General features: G+C 41.6%; 1 protein-coding gene across 1 annotated transcript in view; it reads right to left on the bottom strand.

Annotated features, from left to right (window-relative positions):
* Positions 1-21,809, bottom strand: part of SLC25A26 (solute carrier family 25 member 26) — an 84,411-nt gene extending 62,602 nt beyond the window's left edge. The window contains exons 1-5 of the mRNA XM_083869752.1: positions 21,708-21,809; positions 18,091-18,247; positions 16,429-16,538; positions 2,887-2,991; positions 1,617-1,664 (exon numbers count right to left, since the gene is read on the bottom strand). Coding sequence (XP_083725878.1) covers positions 1,617-1,664; positions 2,887-2,991; positions 16,429-16,538; positions 18,091-18,247; positions 21,708-21,740 — 453 coding nt within the window. The 5' untranslated portion in view covers positions 21,741-21,809. The remainder of the gene's footprint in view (positions 1-1,616; positions 1,665-2,886; positions 2,992-16,428; positions 16,539-18,090; positions 18,248-21,707) is intronic.
* Between the last annotated feature and the right edge of the window lie 1,400 nt (positions 21,810-23,209).

The raw sequence follows: 23,209 nt of genomic DNA, 5'->3' as shown, positions 1-23,209 counted from the left end.
ATGAAATCTGAGTGAATAACACATTTAGTGAGCCAGAAAATAAGTACAGGACAAAGCTATGGTGGGGGTTATATTTCAGAAAAGCAGGTGTCATCTTTGCACAAATAACTAATTTTTTAAACACTCAACACTTCTAAAATAAACCAGAGTGCATTAGCATTTGTCAGCACTTTAAGGAACACTAAGTTTGGTGTTTCTTATTTTAGGTAATACCCATCTTTATTCTGTAATTGTAAGAAGAGCTGGCCAATATAACTGTCCTGAAAACAGCCTTCAGCAAGAAGCAAGGCTTTAAAAAGCAGAGCTATTGAATGAAGATTAAAAAGCCTCTGGAACCGGCTTTGTTATCAGTGGCAACATAGACAACAGACCTGAGCCTGTGCTTAAAACAGAAGAGGGAAGATCCAAACCTGCTTTATCCATTTGAGCTACCTAAGGAGAAGACAAACCTGCACAGACCACATCAAAAATGTCACAGAGAGAGACAGACCTTCCTGGACACCTGTGTCCAGCCACATCCCAGGAAAGAATTCCTCCCTTTCCTCCCTGTAAGGGTGGGCAGCCCCTGGCACAGGGAGCCCAGGGAAGCTGTGGCTGCTCCATCCCTGGGAGTGTTCAAAGCCAGGCTGGATGGGGCTTGGAGCACCTGGGATAGTGGAAGGTGGGGAGTGGAACAAGATGAGTTTTAAGGTCCCTTCCAACCCAAACTTTTCTGTGATTTTATGTTTTCTGAGGAACCAAGCCCGATCTCTCTATTCAAGGTACATATACATCATGCAACTTTTGTTTTGCCAAAAGATGATCTCCTGGGGTCTGACACTGAAACAATTTTAGACTGGGAGTTTATCAGTAGGTTTTTCTACTTCTTTTATAATCTGCCTTCAGTTCACAGAGCATATCAAGCACTTCCATGACACTAATCCTAGAATTCACAGAACATTTATGAAAGGATTTTAGTTTAGGAACTATTTTCTTCTGAGTGGGCCAAAATACTTTTAGGCCTATTTTTTTTTTTTTCTATCAGTGAAATACTTCTGATTTAGAAGTTAAGTAATGCCATATCAAATCTGCAGACTGGGTGACTAAATGCATTTCTTTCACACATTAAAAAAAAAAAAAAAAAAAAAAAAAAGAGAAAGAGCACAATCCTCTCTATATACAGATGATAAATAATCCCTTGGCATCTGCTGACAAATATATTTAAAGAAAGCCTAAATCTGTCTGTGCTAAACTTGGCCTGATGCCACCAGTTCACCATTGTTGGCATATATAGTTCACATGATGCAATCACAAGACTTCAGAAAGTTTCCAGCACTTTAGCTTATGGTTTCCTCATGTTAACATATACCTTTCCATCCTTTTTCAATTTAGCAGCAACAGAACTGGGAGACAAGATGGCAAATGAATTTTTGCAGGTATCAAAGGTTTCATCCGTGCTCATTATCAGCATTCTATTTAAATTACAGGCTGGTAACTTACCTAGAATGAAATATGCTGGGATTTAGAGCTTAAGGTTAGAGCAACTAATCTCAATTGTACTATTATCTCTTGTTAGAAAACTGAAGCAAAGGAAGCAATTGAAAAAAAAATAAAGGAGAAAAAGACAAGTGTTTTACCTCTCTTAATACTGTGCTTTTATAACCCCGATAAAGTCCTTGAATACCCTGTAAAGCAACAAAAGAAAGCATCATCCAGGGGGAATGAGTTTGTCAAAGACCACAATTTATTGGTGATTACAAGGCAAGCATTACAGCCCTAAAGTGTCACATCTCAGCTTCAAATTGACTGTATTGATTACAACACTGTATACTGTATTCCTTTATTTACAGTGCCAGAGGGTTTTGTTTTCACCTCCTTAGCCTTGATTCAGAGACTTTATCAAGACAAATGTTTTATATTTTTAACCAGCTGAAAATACTCAAAACAATTAAAACTTATTTTATAAGTGTATATAAAATTATGTTGTTTATTATTATAGGGCACTTAATTCAAGTGTTTGGCAAGGCTTATGGTTCTCTGGCCAGCTATATGAATAGGGAAAAACATATGGTTTTGACAGGATCAGCTTTTAAAGCAGAATCAAGTCACAGAAAAGTTCTAGTGACCCTCTTGTGCAAGGTTATCACAATAGTTTCCATTTGAAAGCAAATAAAAATCAAGTGGATCACTTAAAGGTCATATTTATGTCTTCCTTTCCCTGGGTTTTACACTCAGAAAATGTGTTATAATATTTTTCCCCACACTGTTTTTAGGAGCCACTTTCTCTTATGGAACACAGCTTGAAAATCCCCTCTTGTGAAACTCTGCTAAAACAGACGTGAACAAGTTTTCACAGGAGGGAACAGCATAACTCCTGAAAAGAAGACAAAGGCCTTTATTTTTCAAAAGTAACCAATACTGGATGAGCACTCATTTCCAGAACTCCTCCTGGCTCCTCCAGAGCCTCTCTGCAATGGTGCCTTTGGGACATCTCCTCCAAAGCCTGCTTCAAAAACTGGGAACCATTCAGCAAACTACACACAGAGACTCAATGTCCTGCTGCCCCAGACAAGGACTGTTTGCATAAATACAAACAGAGCTTTGGAATCTGGAAGCTAAATCCCCTTTTTTGTTTTTTTTGTTTTTTTCCCCTCATCTTTAAATGTAGGTATCCCATATAAATAGAGGAGAAAAAAAGAGTTGCTTGGAGCATGGATGCAAGTGCATGTCCCAGGGGGGACTTGGTTTCCTCAATCAAAAGATGCCAATCACTTTTAAGAACAGAAGAATAGATGGAAAAGTGGTGGGAAAGCACAGAACTGGAACAAAGTCGTGGGAATGCTTCTGGACATGTACAGCACTGAGTGGGAAGGATGAGAATTTTTAGAAACTTTGCTCTGAACTCACCTCCTGGTACAAGGTGTGGGAGAGAATCCGGAGAGTGCTCGAGGAAGGAGAAACCTGGGCCCTTTGCTTGACCACCTCGGATGGAACCCGTATGAGACAGGCAACCTGCAAAAAAACCAGAGCCTCAGGCAGCAATTGCTGGCTTCCTTTTCATATAACCAACACTTCTTCCAAGAACACCTGACAAATGAAGAGGTCAGGTTTGTCATTATAGGACTTCAAAGCTGCCCATGAGCAGTTTATGTATTTGTTCTGAGAGCCATGTACTTTCTGATCACAAAATTATACTAGCAGGAGCATGGAAGAACCCTTAGAATTTTTAACTTCGAAAACAGAAGCAGATTTGAGCAGAGAAAATCACTTATAAAACCAAAAAATTGAATCTATCCTGTCTTTTGGCTGTCACAGGAATTTCCCCCCCCCAGTTCTACAGATTTAAAGAGGAGATTCAGGACTGCAAAACCAACAAACTTCTTTCTTTGGTAATTCCTTTGTGCCCTCTAGTGATCGATAGTGGGAGCTATTCTGGCCAGCTTTAGACACAACATATTCCAAGGTTTACCTCAAAATACACACCACACTTCATTCAAGGTGAAGCATTGGACTGATCCTTTCCTGCAGAATGAATTTACCAGGTTCTGCAGCCCGATGTAACAATGTGGCTGCTGCCACAAAGCTCCAGCTCTGCTGAAAAACCCAGGCTTGGATTTTAAATATTCACCTGCCACTTTGGTTTCAGGTAGGGGCTAAAGCTTATGTGCACATCATTTCATAGAATGAGGATCCTGAACTGTGGAGTTATAACCCTCTCATCTCCCAAAAAAAAAAAAAAAAAAAAAAAAGCCTATTCATCAGCACTTAAAATTTGAAGCAGAGTTTGTTTTCAATTGGCTCCAGGGACACCTAAAGAAAGCAGTGATGGGACTGGTGGCAAAACACTGCAGATCCCACAGGTCTTTGCCAGATTTTTAGCCTGCCTTGAGACCATTGTGTGCTGGGCTCAGGAACACACTGTAGTTCCTAGACATAAAGGTGGTCACAGAATACTTCCAGTGCAGAGCAGCCTGGGTGAAAGCTGCCCATCTGAAGTGGCAAACCAAGCAGCTAACTGGGAAATCCATGTGTGCCAAAGAAAGTACAGGAATTCACTGGAGATTGCACAGACACAGGAACTTGAGTGGCCATTTGTGGGTAACACAGTACAAGGTATAAGTTTCATTTTCGCAAAGACACCAAGAAAAAATTCTGTTATCCTGTTACATTCCTACAAGTTTACTGGACAACAATATCCAAAAGTCATTACAAACAGATCTAACTCCATGTGCTCTTCAATTCTCAGGGTCAAAAATAACAGGTGACCCCAATCTGTCAAGAAAATAAGAACTGTCAAGTTTTTTTGATAGTTCAGCATAAATATTTATAGAACTTCATGCTTCATAACACTCCATGTCCTTATATTAGCTTTTTATTCCTTAAAAATATGGAGACAGGAGGAAAGATTTTAAAAGGCTGGGATGAAAACAATCTAGTCAATCAAGACCAGACAAAGAGCACTGCGTGGCTTCCTGACATCTGGGGTGCTGCAGTTTTGGCAGGAGAAGGGTGGCTACAAAGTAATGTCTCCATTTCCCCCGGACTACTTGGGGTGCATTTCATTTCAAATTAACTTTGATGTTTCTTCCATTTGAATTTGCGCTTACAAGGGAATCTGTGGCTGCACAAGAACAAAAACAATGATTACATTGTGCTGTTCTGAAAGGAAATAAAGGCTCATGTCACCCGGGCAGTGCTGTCAGATTGGCTCCATAGGGCACTTCTGGTATTCAAAAAAGCCACGAGTTTGCAGCTGCCAACATCAGACTGCACGGTGACATTTTCACTGTGCACCTGAACTTACAACGTGTTACCTTGTTTGTTCCTACACATGCACCTTCCTATCAACCCCAGCAGCCTTTTGATGTGGAGAACAGGTCTCTAAAGGGAAGTATGCAAGATTAAGTTCACATGTATCTTATTAAAAAAGTAACAGCCTGGACGGGCGGGTGCAGAAAAAAAAAAATCTCAGCTCTATTAGGCACTGATCCCAATCACTGCAGTTCCTTCCAGGTAAGCCTGCCAAAGGTAAAAGGACACAATCCACATCTCCAGACTTTGCTTTCTTGGACAAGGATGTTCAGGCAGCACCAGTATGGTAACACTGCACCAAGAAAGCCCACACTTTAATTTTCAGAAGTGAAAGCTAGAATCAAATGGCATAGGAAGGGTGAAAGGTGCAGGTGGTGCAGCTGTCCCATGGTACCTACCTACATTCACACTTTTACCTGCATCCACCATGGGATTAACAGACATGGAACACGGGCAATAATGTGGCCTCACACGGGGGGGCCATTCAGCTCCCTAATCACCAAGGTGCCAGGAAAAAAATTGCTTTTTAATCTCGTGGCTGTTCACACAGACGTGGCCTGTTGCTTGACACAGAATAACACAATACAGCCCAGCAAGCTCAGGCCATTCCTGGTGCATCCTACTGGATTTGGGGATGATCTCGGGACAAATCAGCCCTGTGCTCAACATTTGCAGAGCCAGCCATGGACAGGGTCCAGCAGTGGGTCCTCAGCTGACATTAGGGCATCAGACAACAGCACCCCATTGATAGGGGCCACACTCATTTCCCCAGGCAAGCTCTGGAGCCAGGGGCTATTCCCATCTTTTCATGGGAGCAAAAAGACAGAGTCAAGATCCTGGGAAAGTTCAGGTGCTGCCCTATAAGCTCCCTCCTTATTTCCCAGGTCAGGTAACACAATGCCAATGCACATGGATACATACCATAAGGGCAGGAAAAGACAATAGTACTGAAACAAAAGGCTCAAGAATTTTCAAATTTAAGCTATAGGAAAAGCTGATTTTACAGCTACAAAGCTGGTAAGAGTTCACAGAGCAGGTATGCAGAAATGACAATATTAGCACCTTTTACCTTTCCAGTTTTATAATGCTATGATCACTTCTGAGCAAGAGGATACTGAATTTCAAAATCCTCAAATTGATTGTCTCAAATCATTACTGGTTCAAAAGGTGACTCCAGTATTTAGACAAAAACCTACGTGCATTTTTAATTTAGTGACTTGCATTAGCCAGTCAGGAATAAAAGCTAAAACCAGGTCTATTTCATTAACATTTATCTATGTATTGCTAAGACAGTGTACGTTCTAATTAAATTAAGGTAATTTCTTTCCTCTGTCAGTCGAGGGAAAAGCATTTTAAATTTTGGGTTCTCCTTGCACGAACCAAGGCTGCCATCTCCTGGTCGGATTTATGTTGGAACCAGACTGTCCTGGCTCTTGTGAAGAGTGACCAGTGCAAATAAAGTCTCAAAAGTGCCATGAAACTTTATATATGCACCCATTTAAACGGTTTGTTTCGGTATAAATGTGGCTGCAGCAAACAGAAAATAAGATCTGCTGTAAATAGTACCAGGAACCAGCCCAAAGCCTTTTCTATGGGCTCACCTAAGTTTACTGGAAACACCTGATTTAAAACTGTAACTTCAGCACAGGGGCCAATCCCATCTAAAGCTGGAGCAGCTGTTCAGAATCAGACAGATTCACCTAATTCAGCACAAGGAGTACCCAGCACTTTTCTTTATACAATAACACAAGATACATAATAAAAAAGGACAAAGGGAACATAGTCCTGCTTACAGAGAGGCTCAGTGCAAACAGAGACAATGCCAACATCTTTAGAAAAGAACACAACAACTCCTGGTCTTCACTGCTATATTATGATCCAAATATTAACATATCTTATTTGGATTAACAGCCTTTTCCTTCCACCCTTCTGTGCTCCAGGCAAAGCATTTTCTCCCTGGCTGGATTTGTAGGGTTTGGTAGAGAATCAAAGATAACACATGCATTTGTTTTTATGCACCTCCACTCCAGTTTGAGCACTAACCCTTGTGAACTGTGCATGAGATGTATCCAGGATCATTTGGAAGAGGACAGACCAGGTGTAAGCATTGCTATTAAGGGCTTAGGCTGGGCACTTAAGCTGGGCTGGTGCACAGGTTTCCTCAGAACCAGGGACACAGCTGGTGCAAGACTCTCAGCTTTGTAGCTCTAAGGAGAGCAGCTTGAGAAACCATTTATCTCTTCCTGCAGCACCCTGCACAGCTGATGATCTGACTCACAGGCTCCTGAAAGCTCCCACAGCCATAGGGGCTAAGCACTTGTTATCTTTAATAAGAGACAGATATTCCCCCTGCTGTAAGACAGCCTTCTGAAGTAAGAGACCAATTTCTGGCACCTGATGAGCTCCTGGCTAATGAGCTGAACTCTTCTCTGCACTAACTTGGACTTAGGTGAGCATCAAGACCAAATATTTTTCCACTTATTAATTAGCCAGCAATTCTGCTCCATGGCAGGAGAAGGGTAGTCTGAGGACAAAGGACTGTTATGGTATTTGTCAGTGGCCGGTGATTTAAGACCTTGCACTCAGTGACTCTGAGCAAATCTCTGGCTTGCATAGCTCAACCTACTTGAAAATTTAGTACAGAAGCATGGAGCAAGCTCCAGAAACCTTTTCTTCTGTTGCAGCTTTAAACTCTTTAGAATCCTTTCTGAAGGATTTTAATATTTCAATTTCTCAAGCAGGAAGTTAGTTTTAAGGACTTTATCTGTCTGAGTAGGCTGGGAAGCTTTAATTGATGTTCACCATATAAACATAATTCAATACTTCACACAAAACTAAAGGAACATGCCTAGGGACAGTTTCTCTTAAATGTCATTTGCATGGGTTTATTCTTAATCAAATAAGAATATAATTTATGACATTATAAAACTTTGCATCCAGAGAGCAGAGACTTTAGGCTAAATCTCACAATACCTGTGCAAGATAATCACTAACCAATTAGGGAGGAAAAGCTGCTGCACAAAAATGACAACAACAAAGATGCTATGATTTATCAAAGGACATATGCTTCAGCTGCAGTCAATCTGCTAACAAAATCCTAATCTCTCACCCCATTTTTGAAGGTCAGAAGGATTGCCTGCTGAACAGAATGTAAAATAAGCAAGAAAAATAGAACAACTCTAAAACCCCATTCAAAGAGATGCAGCAATAATTTGGGGGGGTTTGAGGGTTTTTAAGTGTAACCTGCATTAGCCCTGACCATACTGCTGCAGCTAAAAGCTACCTTGGAGCTCAAGTTTGCTTTGTTGCTGGTTTTCTGTGTGTTCTGCTTCTGGGATTTTTTTAATATTAAAAAAAATTCTGCTTCCCAAAATAGGTTAATACGTCGTAATCTGAAAGTCTCAGTTTCTATGTCAGATGCTCCCTTCTAAGTAGGAAGTTACAATTTTTAATCTGAAATATGAAAAATGTCCTTTTCCCTTTCTCAGATAACCAAATTATTAAAATAATAGACGAGTTTAAAATTGAAAGATCTTAAATTGCACTGATTTCCTTTGGATCTGAAGAATAAAGGGGAAATTTCCCTCTTGGTTCACGTCAAAGGCTCTCAACAAAACTTGAATTTAGCACTGCAGCTTTCCATGCCTATCCAAACCCTGTAAATTTATGCTTGGTTCTTCAGATCTCCCTGGGATGCCCCTCTTCAACAGAAGGGAAAAATGAATGCAATATTATGAGATTAGCAAAGTATTTCATCCTCCAAATAACTGCTTCTAACTGGTCACAGCTCTTGAGTTGGAAATATTAGCTAGCAGGGAACGTGAGCTGCAGATGGAAGATGAACTGCCTCACCCTTCCCACCACCAGGAAAATGAGCAGGAGGTACACAAAGTATCCTCATATTCATATATATGGTTTCATATATTCCTTGGATAGAGCACCTGAACTGCTGCAATCACAGACCCAAGACATTTCAAACACCAATAAACCTTCATCTAAATAACCGCTGCCCTTTTGACCAGGACAGAACAAAAATACAAGTTCCTCTGGTTAGTAATTCACTGTGGGTCACAATTGCAGTTGTGAACAAGTCCTTCCACAGGTGTTTGTCAGCTGGCTGTACTACCTGCTGGAGCATACAGAGAATACAGAATGGAAGTGTTAACTCCTATTTTAATTAGGGAATTGTCTCCAGGGATGATAGAAATTGACCCATACTTGTACTGTCCACTGTCTTTAAATGCCAGCCCCAGGGAAATTGTTCACCTCCAGCACAAAGCTTCAGGAAATTCTCAATCTTATTTTCCCCCACACACTCTCAGGCAGAGCACAGAAGTGCCCTTCCAGCACAGTGAGATTCAGTCCTGTGTAAAGCTCCTGGGGTCATGAACAGGTGACTCCACTCCTAATTTAAACCTCATAGAGAGAACAAATTTTGACTAATGGGCTCTGGATAGGAAAGCTTAGACAATGCCAAGCTCTTTGTCCTGTCTTTTCCTCTGACTGACACAACAAGGCCTTCATTAATTTAACTGCAGTTCCCCTGTATGCTGGTAGGAAACATTTCTTCAAAGAACAATCTCACCCAGCAAGATCCCTCAAATCTCAGCACCTCCCAGAACTTAAAAACATATTATTTCAGAGATGAGACCGTTCACAGGGACCAAATGTCACAAGCATTTGGAAAACTGGAGTTTCTGCACAAACATTTTCAACTTTCTCTACATTCCCACCTTAGATGACTTTACCTGGAATCTGCAGAGCTGTTTTGCAGATTCATTTCATCCTGTCATTTTCAAATCTATGACAGCTCTGTTTTATTACTTTCCAGAGCTTCCTGCTTCAGAGCATCATTTGCACCACCACACACTTGTTCCTTCACCATGGCCATCTTGGCTGAGCCTTTTCACCCTATCTGCCTCCTCATCCATCATTTCAGGAGCCCTCTCAGAGCTACTGGGCTTCTGCCCCTCTCAGATTTCCCTCCCCACACATGGCTCTTCACTTGCCCAGGTACATTCCCAGCAGATCCTGCTGTGGGTTCCCTGCCTACCTTCCCTTTAGCCACATCAGATACACTTCAGACAACTTTTGTCCCCCAGCAGTGGGAATTTGTGCCAAGCTCTGTTCACAGCAAGGAGAAACTCTTACTCCAGTTACATCAGCTAACAGGCAGAGAACAAGGAAAGTTTGTGAAGCTGACAAGGCTGACTCTAAACACTTCTTTGCAGAAGTACTTCTCACTGCAGATGTTTTGAAAGTTTGTGTGCTTTGAATAAATCAATTGGTCTTTTAACGTTTAAGCAATGTAGAGTTTTGTTTCCTTTTTAAAATTGGACCTAAAACTTACCAAAAGTAGCCTGATGTTACATACCTCTTGTACTCTAGCACAAACTGTGTCTCAGAGATTTTGAAGTTCCTCAGGACAATCACAAACAGTTGGTCTAAACTCAAGCAGCAAAATCAGGCACATGAGTAACTTGAAAAAAATCTTCCTTGACCTGGTTGATGCTTGAATCATAAATTACTACCACTTTTAAAGACAGAAATCCTTAAAACCTAAGAAAAGTAGACCCTTAATTCAATGTACAGAGCCATCTGCACGATCCAATCTATTCCAGCAACACTTTCACCATGAAAGTCTGTTAAACTGATTTTAAAAGGCTTAAGAAACTCATTAAACCCACCAGCCAAACCCTTCTTTCAGCAGAAGTAGCATGGTGCATCCCATCCAGCATAAAACTGTTTCCAAGGAGCCAAGTGGGGTCAGGCTGTGCTACAGGAGGACAGACGGGAATGAGATTCCAGGCAAGAGAACACAGGCAGTATTTTCTGAAAACACATTAAGTCTCCTGTTGAAAGAAGACTAGTATTTTGCAATTTGCTCACTCTCTTGGGGTTACGTTGGCCCAGAAGATGGAAATTTCAACTACATTGTATTTTATTAAGTATTTTCCTTTAATTGATCCCTTACTCTTTCCTTCAGCCTTTTCACTTAAAGAATTATGGGCTTGTCCACATATGGAGCTATTCATAGTTATTCCTGACAAATCCTGCACAGAACATTAATTTAAGGTAAGTTTCTTCCAAAGTGTGTCAAACATTTCCAAAGCTGACTGGTACAGAAAGTCAGGAAATCTATCAGGAAGTACTTTAAAATTATTTCTTTCTCGCTTATATTGTTTTAATCCAAATTTGCTTTCCTCTGTAGACACTCTGAGCTACAAATACTTCTAAATCAACGGAGTATCACCCCTGTGATCAGAAGACATGACAACCATCAAGCTTTACTGCAAAGCAGCATGTTCTCTAAGCCCTGGAATGAACAGGTTACACAAAGCAGTGAAGGGAGAGCAGCTGATGAAGAAGATGCACTATGTGCAGTAGCACAGAGCATGCAAGAGAACATCAGCGTGGGTGGCTGGATAGGTATTTGACAGTCCTTAATTTGCTGTTTCTAAGCCTCTAATTGTATGATGGATTTGCTGGCAGAATTTGTGGATCCATGCCCCCAATTTATCTTTATTTACAACCAGTTCTCAGTCGCTGCTCTCAGTTTCCAGCCGCTCTCTGTTCTTTCTCCACTACCTCGCAAAGGCAGCAGTCTCACCTTCCCCACCATCTCCTAACCACTGCTTCTGCACAAGGATTTGGCAAAAATCCTACAGCATCTGTATTGCAGACCTGACCTCACATAGATTAATTTATGAATATTTCAAACTCCACCACGATTAAATCAAAAGACCACCTACGTTGTTGCACTCCCCACCACTGCTCGTCTTGCCAGGGTCAGAGTATTCCCTTTCTCAAAGCCTGTGTGCAGCCAGATTTGCTCAGCACAAAAGGCACAGTCACAGCTAAAATGATCAATGAAAAGAGAAAAAAAGTTTCAGTATTGTAGAAAAGGTCCCATCACATTTTGACTGCTGTCATTTGCAACTACTTCAAACACTATGATCTGCCAGCACATACTGGTTAAGAGGACATAGAATGCAAAGCACAAAATGCAGAACAGTTTTGTCCATTTATCAGTTCAGGTTTTAGAAAAGGGGTAGGTAAAATATTCAAAGCCCTTAGCTCAATGTCTAGACACAAGTACGTTATCACTCCCTTGCTGAACTAAAATCAGCTTTCCCTAGAGTGCCCAGCTTTCCTCTTGGACTGAAAAGTCACATCCTCCAACACTGCAAGTTTTAGAGTTTGAAATACATAAAACCTTAACTTTATGTCTGACGTGAGTGGCTGTCTTGTCTCTGTTAGATTGGGCTCCTGCAAGCCGATCTTCCAGAGCTTACCATGCTGCAAAGCCCTGGCCAATTATCCTGCTGGAGATTTTCATTCCATTATTCTGCGGATTTGTCTGACTCATGCTTCTGCCTTTTCCTCAGAACAGGCATTAATAACAACTTTCTTCTCTGACCTACTCAGTTACTCTCATGGAATCCACACCAATACACTTTTGGAGATTCCTGCTCTTCCATTAAACTGAAACTATTAAACTATTTCAAACAATGTTGCCAGGGCAGAGAGAAGAAGTGGCTGATTTGTGGACAGAGATAGACAACAGTGTTGTCCACCATGTTTAATATGTCTCTTTTTATGCAGAAAAAAAAACCCCACAAGCATAAAATAAAGTAAAACATACACTTTCCTCTTTTATTTGAATTAAAAGCACACTTAAAATGTCATTCTACAAAAACATGATTTGTAAAACTGTAAACTTGTTTGCATTGAGCTTGCTTCTTCTAAGAAACAAGTTCATACTAGTAGAGAAAGGTAAATGAATTCCCCAGAAAGATAATTCCTGCATTAAGAAGTTTTCCTATTTGACACATCCCAACAGCAGATTAAAAAAAAAAATTCCAAAGTTATTAATATGAAGGGTCAGATGCTAATCATAGATGAACCAACCACACACTTTGCTCTTATCACAGAAGTACCTCAAGTGGTAACGCACTGGAATTCCAAGTGAGTTTGGAATTTCACCTCGAAATACCTGTCCTCACCTTCCCCTGTGGAGTCCCAGGATCCCCTCTCTCCACTGAAGTGACAAATTTTTGAACTTTTCAAATCTCCAATCCTAGAGTAGTTCAGAAACTTGCACAAGGACAAAAGCAGCTCAATGAGTCCAGCTGGTGAAGATCCAGAGCACGGTCATTACCACCAGCTGCCAAAAGAACAGGACATCTCCCTCCCATGCTGGTCCTCAGTCCTCCCCCACACTTCCTCTCTGAAAGTCAAGGCAGTTTGCTGTCTTGCAAAGTAAGGGCAAAAAAAAAAAAAAGAAAGAAAGACAATGTCATCAAAAACAGCCAGTCAAGAATAAAAGGTCAAAGATAAGAGTGAAGCCACAACTTACAGGCAACAACCCAAAGCTTTCACTAATATCTTGCAAAGCTCAGATGGTAACCATAACAATACCTAAATATTAGATGGGAAAGGGCTGTTGTCAGCTCCCTTCTCTGGAATGTGAGCCAAACGACTTTATTCTCACCTCCGTGGAAAAGCCAGTGGGATGTAAAATTATCTGAATCCAAATGAGCTGTGCTGAACCCAACCCCTTCAGCACTCCTGAGGGGAACCTCATTGGTCAAACTGGGACAATCTTCAACTCCTTCCATAAAAACACATTTGTAGGAGCTTGGTGGGAGAGGCTCAGAGGGGGACTTCTATTTAGCAAAGTTTCTTGAGATTAACACACACATTCATATTAAAACTGTCATTAAAAAAATCCGCACAAACCAATCTGGAGCTGTACAGTTAACTCTGGGCCTGCAAGGCACACTTAGTTACCACTGAAAATGGGCACTAGGAGCTTAAAAATGCTGCTCCTCTTTGGAGTTACTTACACTGCCTTAGAATATTAAAAGTAAAATTTCAGAACATCTGGTTTTCCTTTCCACTCCCTATGATATCATGTTTTCCAAGCACTTTTGGCAGCTCACTGTAAAGATACAGGCAGACTAAACATACAGGGCAAAGCAGAGTCAAGATGAAAAATTCCAAAGTCCTGGATGTAGTAAATGTGTTTTCTACCTCCAGATTTCAGTTACTCAACTGGTATAATAAGGGCTTTTCCCCCACTGGCAGCTCATGTATTCTTCACCCTTCTCCTTCCTTGATGAGATGATACACCATGTATCTGCCCTCTAGAGTTTTGGATGTGCTTTTCTAAGCAGTTTTTCATGTATTATGGGATATTCAGAGTCCCTACACAGCGAGATTCAGTTGTAGGAAAAAATAATTATGCTTAACAGGGTCAGATTTTCTATGTACTTTACCTCATTCTGAGAGATGAGATTAGTTTTCTATATTATTCCTGCCTAAAAGGAAAAAAAAAAACAAACAACCAAAAACCAAAAAAACCCACTGCTACAACCCCTGCCATTTTATTACTTGGCTTTGTCTCTCCCAGCCTGGAACTGGAAAAATGGATGAAACCAGTTCCAGGGGCTGTTTCTCCCATGAATTTCCACAGACTGTAAACAATACAGGAGAGTGGCTGTTACAAAAACTAAAAGTTCCCATTTGACTGATTTCTCACATATATTTTATCATATCTTGAAGCAACCTTTGTATTTTTCCTCTTTACCTATTTGATTATTTTTAGCAGGTCACATTTAAAACACAGATTAGTCAGTATGAACACACGTTTAAATTTTGCACATACTGACATTTTATTGATGCACAAGAAGGTATCTGACCCATTTATACTCACCACTGAAGGAATAGCAAACCTAGAAATCCATCAACACTTTCTTGCTCTAAATCCTAATTTCTCTGTTTTGTAAAAAACAAGTGTGGAAATGCAAAGACATGCCTTAAGAATCCTAACATGACAGTCTTTGGCTTAATGCTTCATATTTAAAAACAATTTAAATCATGAAGTCTAAAATGGAAGAAAGTACATATTATCAAAAAAACTACTGACAAAATAATAGTCCCAGTGGTTATGCCCTGATTAAAACTTAATGACTAATCAATAAAACTGTAATTGTAACTTTCACCCCAATGCAATTTGGACTCATTTATCTATTTCTATTGATCAACTAAGACTTTATAGAAAACATACATGAGAAGGTGTTGCTTTATGCTATTTTATTACAGATTCATTGTATCAAATCTCTAAATATCTATCTCAGTTATTTCAGAGCTTAGTTCTCTCCTCACACTCATCACTCCAAGAAGAGAAGAAAATATAGCAAAAACAGGAAAATGAGGTGGAAAATGGGTGTTACAACATCGTAGTTCCCACACCATAAAGCCACTCTGCTATTTCAGTGCCCACCATTATACATTTCTCTGGCCTTGGAGTAGCCAGAGCCAAGCACAAGAGACAGCCCTGAGCAACCCATTTAACTGTGCTGCACCATCTCTGTCAGCCCCAACACGAAAACAGCAAGTGTCTGAGTTGTAAAGGTCACAGACCAGCACAGGGAGCAAAAGGCAACAGGTTCTGTTGAAAGGAGTCATCTGTAGCCAACTGGGCTTTGGCTACTGCTGGTTCAATTACTGGATTGTAATTTTCACACAGGAACCATAAGTAACCTATTCCAGAGGAAGAAACTTTTTCTAGTGGTGGATCTTATTGCAAAGCACTGGCACCTCTTCAGGAGCCCCACTATCATTTTGCTTGATTCTACAAGAGCACTTGAGAAGCTCAAAACACCTCCTGGATCTGCTGTTCCATGACGCATCAGGCAAACAAGGAGTTTTAGGGCTGTGCATTGGTGGCAAATAACCTCATGCTGATTTCTAACAGCCTTTAGAGAACCTTCATGGAAATAAGTTCTGTGCGTTGCCTTAAGTTAGAAGTTACAACCTGATGGCACAGGCTCTAACCAAGCTCATTAGGAATCTACCTGAGGCAGCAACACAAACAAATCCCACCCAGCCCTACATCTATCACCTTCCATCTACCCCTACCAGAGTGGTTATAGGTGCTGTACTCATCTATCTTCATGTACTTGGTATGTTAAATTAAGTTTCCTGGCTAAATCTCATTCCATCTAATCAGTAACATTTTTAATGGAAGAATAAAAATTACTTGGGTGTTAAAGTTGATCCCACAGAGAGCAGGGAGAGCTAAGCTGCTTCCCATGGGAATTAGCCAGGCTGTGCTGCTGTAGTAGTGAGGCACCTGGTGTTAAGCTGAAATAAATGGCATCTCCACACTCCTGGTAGCTTGGGACCAACATACACCTATTCTAAGCCCCCATGGGAAAGAAAAGAAAAAAGCCAGTTAATAAAAGCAGAATATGGAACCACAGACACAACAGACTTTTCTGCCCCATGCCATCAGCTTGGTTTAAGGTGCAGAAGACCCAGAAAAGCCTGTTTGTTTCCACAGAGTCCATTTCCTTACCTCAAAACCTGCAGAGACAACCTGCACCCCATTTTATTGGTGCAATGCCAGGACACACTGTGTCAAAAACAGGAGAGCAGAGGTGGCCAGTGCTGGCAGGAACAGCATGGGGTGCTCAGAGCTCAACACCCAGCCCCAAGGCACTGTGCAAACAGTGAGAAACGTTGCTGTTTTAAGAACTGCCACAAGATATGACACCAAACCCCAAGTTTCCATAACTGAATGGTTTCCTCTCCTCCCCTGGACACACAATAGACAAACTTCCTTCTTACCACTTCCCCAAGGGAGGCAGCCACCATGTGTGTTGCAGGGGACAAGTAAGATGAAGATCCATGGGGCAGCAGGGATTTCACATTCTCGTAGGTGATAAAAAAAGCAGCAGCTGAAATTCAAGAAAACATGCAATCATTGCATTGCTCCTCCATCACAGGGCTGTAGTAAAAACCAGGATGTTTTTACACCAAAACAGTACAACAGTATCAACAGAATCTGTGAGATAATTCCTTCAGAAGTTTACACTTCTGGCTACCCCTGGCCATATCTTCCCTTAATATCAAAGGTGTCAGGACTCCAGGCCACATTTAGTAGCGAGCTACAGAAAGATGTGTTAATTAGCCATGAATGTCCAGCACATTTTGAAAAACTGGTATCTTCCATATCCATAGATAGAGGGACCATCTCTTGGTTGAATTGAATGGATGGTCCTTTTTTTGAAGCAGGGAAAAAGGGAAAAACAAGCAAATCAGTTAAATAATTGAAAAGAAAAACAACTCCAAAAAAGCATAAATTGATACAATTCTGCCAGCCTGCAATGTGCAAAACTGTTTCAGTAGGAGTTTATTAAAAATTTCTCCCTAGCTGTTGTCAGTTAAATATTTTGAATTTAGATACATAATTTTTTTTCAAGCATCTAAAGGATTTGTCAAAGTTCTGTGCAGTGAACAAGAAATGCACAAAACTAAACTGAGCACAGCAACGTGAGCCGTGTTTATTCACTGCAACAGTCAACTACAAAGGCACTTACACCTTAAGGGTTATTCCTTTTCCTAAAGATAATTTCAGTTCTCAGTCATACGTTGGAAAGATAAAACTACAGTGCAGATTTTGGAGATGTAAATACTGAAAAAAATGACATGTCTTGCGGGGGAACAGATTTTAATTGTAAAGAAGGGCCGTGTGAATTGCCTTCTACTAATCAAAAGATGCTTATCACCTCAAAAGGAGATAACAGGGCAGCCAAGATAAAGAACTGAATTTTTTTATATCACCTTATGAAGGACATCAAACATCTGAAGGTGTCAGTGGATTTGTCAGCAAAGTTCTCCTAACATTTACATCTGACAGCACAGATTGCTGTTTTTTCATCCCTCCCTACAAAGACAAAATGGACAAAGGCACCAGGTATTTCAGATGCCTTTTCTCTGCAGGGACTAGAAGTATCTACTTTTTTAAAGCTTTAGTTTCAAAAGTATTCCTGATGTCTTTACAATTTAAAAGTTGTTGTATCAGGGAGATAGGCAGAGCATCCCCAGGTCAATTAACTCAAACACCTGCAGTGCTCAAGCACTTCGAAATTCCATTCATTTCCAACGCCAAAAGAGAGTGGGTCATAACAAAAGTGTCCAGGAGAAGCAAGATCAAGCCCTCCTCAGCACCCAGAAATGCTTTAGTGTGTTCTGTAAGTAAGAACAGGCTTATATTCAGGAATGCTCCCAAGGAATTAGGGTTGCTTTTCAGAGCAAACACACAGCAGCCTCCACTCCAGTCTTGCTCAAGTTTGCTCAGTGCTGGAATTCTAGAAACTGCGCTTCACAGCTGGACATGAACTCACAGAACCCAGGCACCCACAGGAGAAGAAGCCACAGACATGAATGTCCTATGTGACATAAATAACTATGTAAAGAAGACAAAAGCACAATCCAAAGAAAATTTACCGTTTGGAAAGGATCCTATTGCAGTGGAAGGAACACCAGCATAGATGCCACGAAAACCACCAGCTTTCCTAAATCCTTGAGGACTCTGAAGTCTTGTTTTTACAGTATCCAGAGGGAAAAGGATCAAGTCAACACACACACCAGCAACTCCACCAGCCTTCAAGACAAAACCATGGAGAGAAGTGCATTAATACTCTCAGGGGTGAAGCTGTGGTGCTTATGTGAGTAAATGAAGCATGTGTAGCTAAAGCACTGCTGACTGAATCCTTCCTGAGGTCAGTTTGAAAACTGATAGCCTTACACACAACTCAACAGCTTCCACAGCTTTAACAAGGAGGGTCCAACAAAAGAAAGTAACAGATATTACAATTTTTAAACCTTTTTAGGGTATTTTCAAAACAATCTTGGTGCAAGCAAAGCAATGCAACACTTCCCCATCCCACAGAAAAGCCAGACAGTGGATGTCACTTATCAAGAGACAGCACAGAATGACCAACACCTCCAGCAGTTGTGTGATAAAATCAGGGAAAGACTGAAGCAATTCTGCCCCCCACCTTAGGCATCTCTAAAAAAAAAAAAAAAAAGCACACTCACATTTTTCCAGCAAATGGAAACACTTCATTGAAAGTGTTCACACTCCCTCACTGCCTTTGTCCAACAAAGTCTAAAAGGAAGCGTCTTTTTTTTGTGGGTTTTTTTGTTTGTTTGTTTGTTTTTGGTTGGTTGGTTGGTTTATTTGGTGGTTTTTTTGTTGTTGTTGTTGTTTTTTGGGGGGTTTTTTTTGGGTTGTTTTTGGTTTTGTTTTTTAAATAAAAACTTATAGAAAAGAGAAAAAAAAAGAAAAAAAAAGTCAATTCACTGAAAGTTTTAGATTGGAAGGGACCTTAAAGATTTTGTTCTAGCCCCTTGCCATGGGCAGGGACACACCTTCCACTATCCCAGGTTGTCCCAAGCCCCACCCAACCTGGCCTGGAACACTCACAGGGACGGGGCTTTTCTGGGCACCCTGTGCCAGGGCCTCACCACTCTCACAGTACACAATTTTTCTCTAATATCTAATCTGACCTACTCTCTGTCACTTTGAAGTCATTCCCCCTTGCCCTGACACCACATGCTCTCTCCACCTTTCTTGTAGATTCCTTTAAGGTACTGGAAATCATGTTAAATAAATGTGTTTTCAAAGTAATAAAGAAAAGGGAAATGTTCTTATCCATAGAATTTATAAAACAAAAGCCTAAAAAATTGATTCAACTTGGGCTCAATCTTCTCCCATTGTCTGTGTTTCTAGATTACTAGTTTTGGGTTGTTTTTTTTTAATTACTCCATGACATGGCTGATTGTAGAAAATAATTGTTTTGCAAAAAAATAAGGAGAAGCCTGAAATAAACAGAAAAACTAATTTAAAATAAAACACCATCAACAGTTAACATTAATCCATTATGAGACATTATTTGGATTCAGTGCTATTCAGAAAACACAGTTTGAAGGCTCCCTCATATAGATGAGCACACAAGAAACAGCTGCAGAGATTTTTAAACCTGCCTGAAAACAAATCACATGTGTGTTACTCTGATAATTTTTTTTCAGGGTAACAGAGGATTCAGAGAGGTGTTCTCTATCTACTACTAAAGGTTTAATCAATAAGTTAATTACTCTTTTAATCTAGTTGGCTATTTTGAATGCATTGATTCTTCTTCACTCTTTTTTTCATCAAAATCCTTATCTGCTAAAAATAGCATTGATCAGATTTAATCAGATTTAATCTAGCCATCTGTTAAAACATGAATCAAAAGTTACTAATTGCTTCTTTAAGTTCTCAAAGTTCTGTACCTTAAATGTCATTTAAATTCATGAGGCAGCTAACAGAGCACCTGCCAGTGGGTGACAATAGTGGTGTGTTTGCAGCAGCTGCAGAAAAGAGAAATGACTTTTGGTTCATAAGACACCTAGAACACATTTGTCAGTAACAGCAGTGTTATCAAAAGAACCTTCACCATGAGTTGGAGGAGGGTCAGACCTCATTGGGGTCTGCAGATTCCCCACAAGGGAAGTGGAGGGGCAGCTCTAATCTCGGCTCTCTGTGATCAGTGGCAGGACCCAGGGAATGGCTGGAGCTGTCCCAGGGCAGGTTTAGGTTGGATTTCAGGTAAAGTTCCTTCCCCAGAGGGTGCTGGCACTGCCCAGGCTCCCCAGGGAAGTGGCACAGCCCCAAGGCTGCCTGAGCTCCAGGAGAGTTTGGACAGCACTCTCAGGTACAGAGTGGGATTGTTGGGGTGTCCTGGGCAGGGCCAGGAGCTGGAATGGATCATCCTTGTGGGTCCTTTCCAACTCAGGATATTTAATGACCCCATAAACTCCACCACAATGATGAAGCAAAACCAGGACCTAATTGTAACACATCAAGCCACGACCTCACTGCTCACATCCATCTGCCTCAGGGCATTTGGGGCAGGCAGCTGAACTCTGCTCTCCTGCAGCTTTCCCCACATCAGACCAAGGCACCACAGCCCTGATTTTCCACACAGAACAGTCAGCCAGCACTGAGTGTTTCCAAAGGAGCCCTCAGCTATGGTGACTGGGGTTTCATCCCCTTGCTGAGACCACACATGGAGAAACAGCTTTTAGGGTGGGAAATGCTCCACAGGATCCCCTGTGGCTCTGGAGTGGCTGCTGAAGCCACAAACTGTGGCCACCCCTGAGCTCAGCTCATCAGCTTGGCAGTGGTCAGGCAGGCCATCTGCAAAATGTGGAATATGTAAAATTTTTCCTAAGAAAGAATGTTCTTTAATCCTAGAGCTTTGTAAATTTCAAGCCTAATCAACAAGAAAGGAGATTTAATTGTTGAAACAGAGAGTAACCAACAGGCTCTACGTGATGTCCATGTGTTAGAAAGCCAAAATACTTGTTAGTAGAATTGCTGAAGTTTAGGGCTGCATATGTTTCAATAATGTCAGACCTGGAAGGAGGTTAACAAATCCTGGAAAGAAGGATGTACCACTGATAGTGGACACAAAGGATGCAGAATTTATGGGCCACAAGGACATTTGGCAGAACCCCAAAGAAAAGGAAGAAACTAATAAAAAGAGCTCGTCAACTGAGCTGAATCAGCTGTGACTGGGTAAAATCTAATTCTGGCAGGGGCACATCACAGCCGCCGACCCAAAGAGAAAGACTGAGAGTGTGCATTAATTACCATGGAAAGCCAGAGAGTCATTAACCACTAGAAGATACAATACTAATTAACAAGAGAACCTATGCAATTTGCAGCCAATGAACATTAATGCTTTTATTCGGTAAAGCGCAGAAATAGTGAAAAGTTTTGGTGGTCGCAGTGCTGGCTTTGTGGATTTACAACCCAGCGCCTATTTCTGCGCAGAGAAAGAATATATAAAGAGATAGATATAAAAAATACAATATATACATAAAAACATATATGTATATATAATGTATAAAAAATATATTAAATATACATATATAATACATATTATACATATTGTGTGTATATATATAGAGAGAGAGAGATATAATTTATATTCTGTGAATATCCCTCTACTCTGTTTATGGCCCGGGCTGTTGCACACAGGTTAAAACAACCTATTTAGGGCCCGCTCACTCACCGCCAAGGCGGCCCAGGACTCCCGGGGCTCCATGCAGGGTTGGCGGGGCTCAGCGGGGCCGCTCCCGGCGCTCCGGGCACGCCCGGTGTGCGCACATGGGCGCAGCCATATTGTCGGCCCCGGCCCGTGGTCACGTGGGCGCGGCTCTCTCTGCGCCTGCGCGGGGGGGGGGGGGGGGGGGGGGGGGGGGGGGCTCGGCGCATGCGCATTGCGGGCGGCTTCCAGCAATTAGAGCCGGGCGTTAATTAGCACTGAGCGCTAATTAGCTCGTGTTTAGCAGCGGTTTGTTGTGCGGGACCGGCACAGCCGCTTTCGGCTTTGCCTGGCTCCCCTGAGGGGCTGGTGCGTGCGCCAGAGGTGCCCGGGATCTGTTTGGAAAGCCAATAGTTTTTCTATGTGCCCTGGAAGAAAAAACCAAAACTACATCATGAGGGAAAAAGTGTCCTGAAATCCCGAAACGGAGCTTTTCCTCAATTGAAGTTGGTGTTTTCAGGCTGAATTTTCTGTCTCCAGGATGAATTTTCTCACCTTTTGCAAACGCAACTGATGACGTCAGATAATTTCACAATAAAACTTTGGGTTTCCAGCGTTGCATAAGATCATATCACCCAAATAAATATGCATTAGACAGGTGGAGAATATATCTATTAGATAGGCGGGTTCATGCAAATTTTACTAAGTAATAGATGTAACATTTTACCCTTTGGGGTGCTGGATTTGTGGAAACTTTCACCTTGCAACCTGTGAAGGTGAATAAACAATATATCCCTTTGAAACCAAAGTATTTCTGTGTTTGGAGGGCACCTAAGATGGTCTGTAGCACAGAGCGTGGTGCAGTGGTTCTCACACCATCCCTGGGATGTTCCCCAGGGATGTTCCAACCAGGAATGTTCCCCCAGCCAGAGCAGCTCGCAAAAGCAATAAATTTGCAATTATGGCAAAAGCAATAAACCCTCCTGGCCAGGGTCATCTCTCCTGCCTCTTCCCCAGAGCTCTGCTGCCTCTCCTGCAGTGGAAAATGCCATTTTTCACCCCCATCCCAAATGCTTTTACGTTTTGTGTTTGTGTCCCGCTGGTTCTCCCCCTTTCTGCAAAGGGCGTTCAATTAATCAGCGGCTCCAAAAGCTGCAGAGAGGATTTTGGCACAGAGTTCCTCACACAATCCTCACCCAGCAGGAAACCGCACTCGGAATTACGGGAAATGTGATTCTAGAGGAGGAAGAAAGGGTGAATGTTGGAAAGCACTGCAGTGTGTGCACAACCAGAAGATTCAGGCAGGCTCCAATTCCAAGATTTCCTTGGCTGCAGGCACGTCACTTGGGATGTGTTTTGGATGAACAGCTGGGAGTGTGATGGTGCCTCGCATCCAGCTCAGCTCCTCTCCACCAGACTGTTTAGGGTGTTTGCAGGTGGGAAGGACTGTGCAGACCTGGGCTGTAGTTTTTGCCCACAGCAAGCACCGTGACTGGCATGAAAGTGTCAATTGCCAACTCCAGCAAATT

The sequence above is a fragment of the Zosterops lateralis genome (genome assembly GCF_965231275.1).
Source record: "Zosterops lateralis genome assembly, chromosome: 11".
In the NCBI taxonomy this organism is placed as follows: domain Eukaryota; kingdom Metazoa; phylum Chordata; class Aves; order Passeriformes; family Zosteropidae; genus Zosterops; species Zosterops lateralis.
The sequence above is the reverse complement of the archived record's forward strand: the minus strand, read 5'-3'. Positions and strand labels throughout refer to the sequence as shown.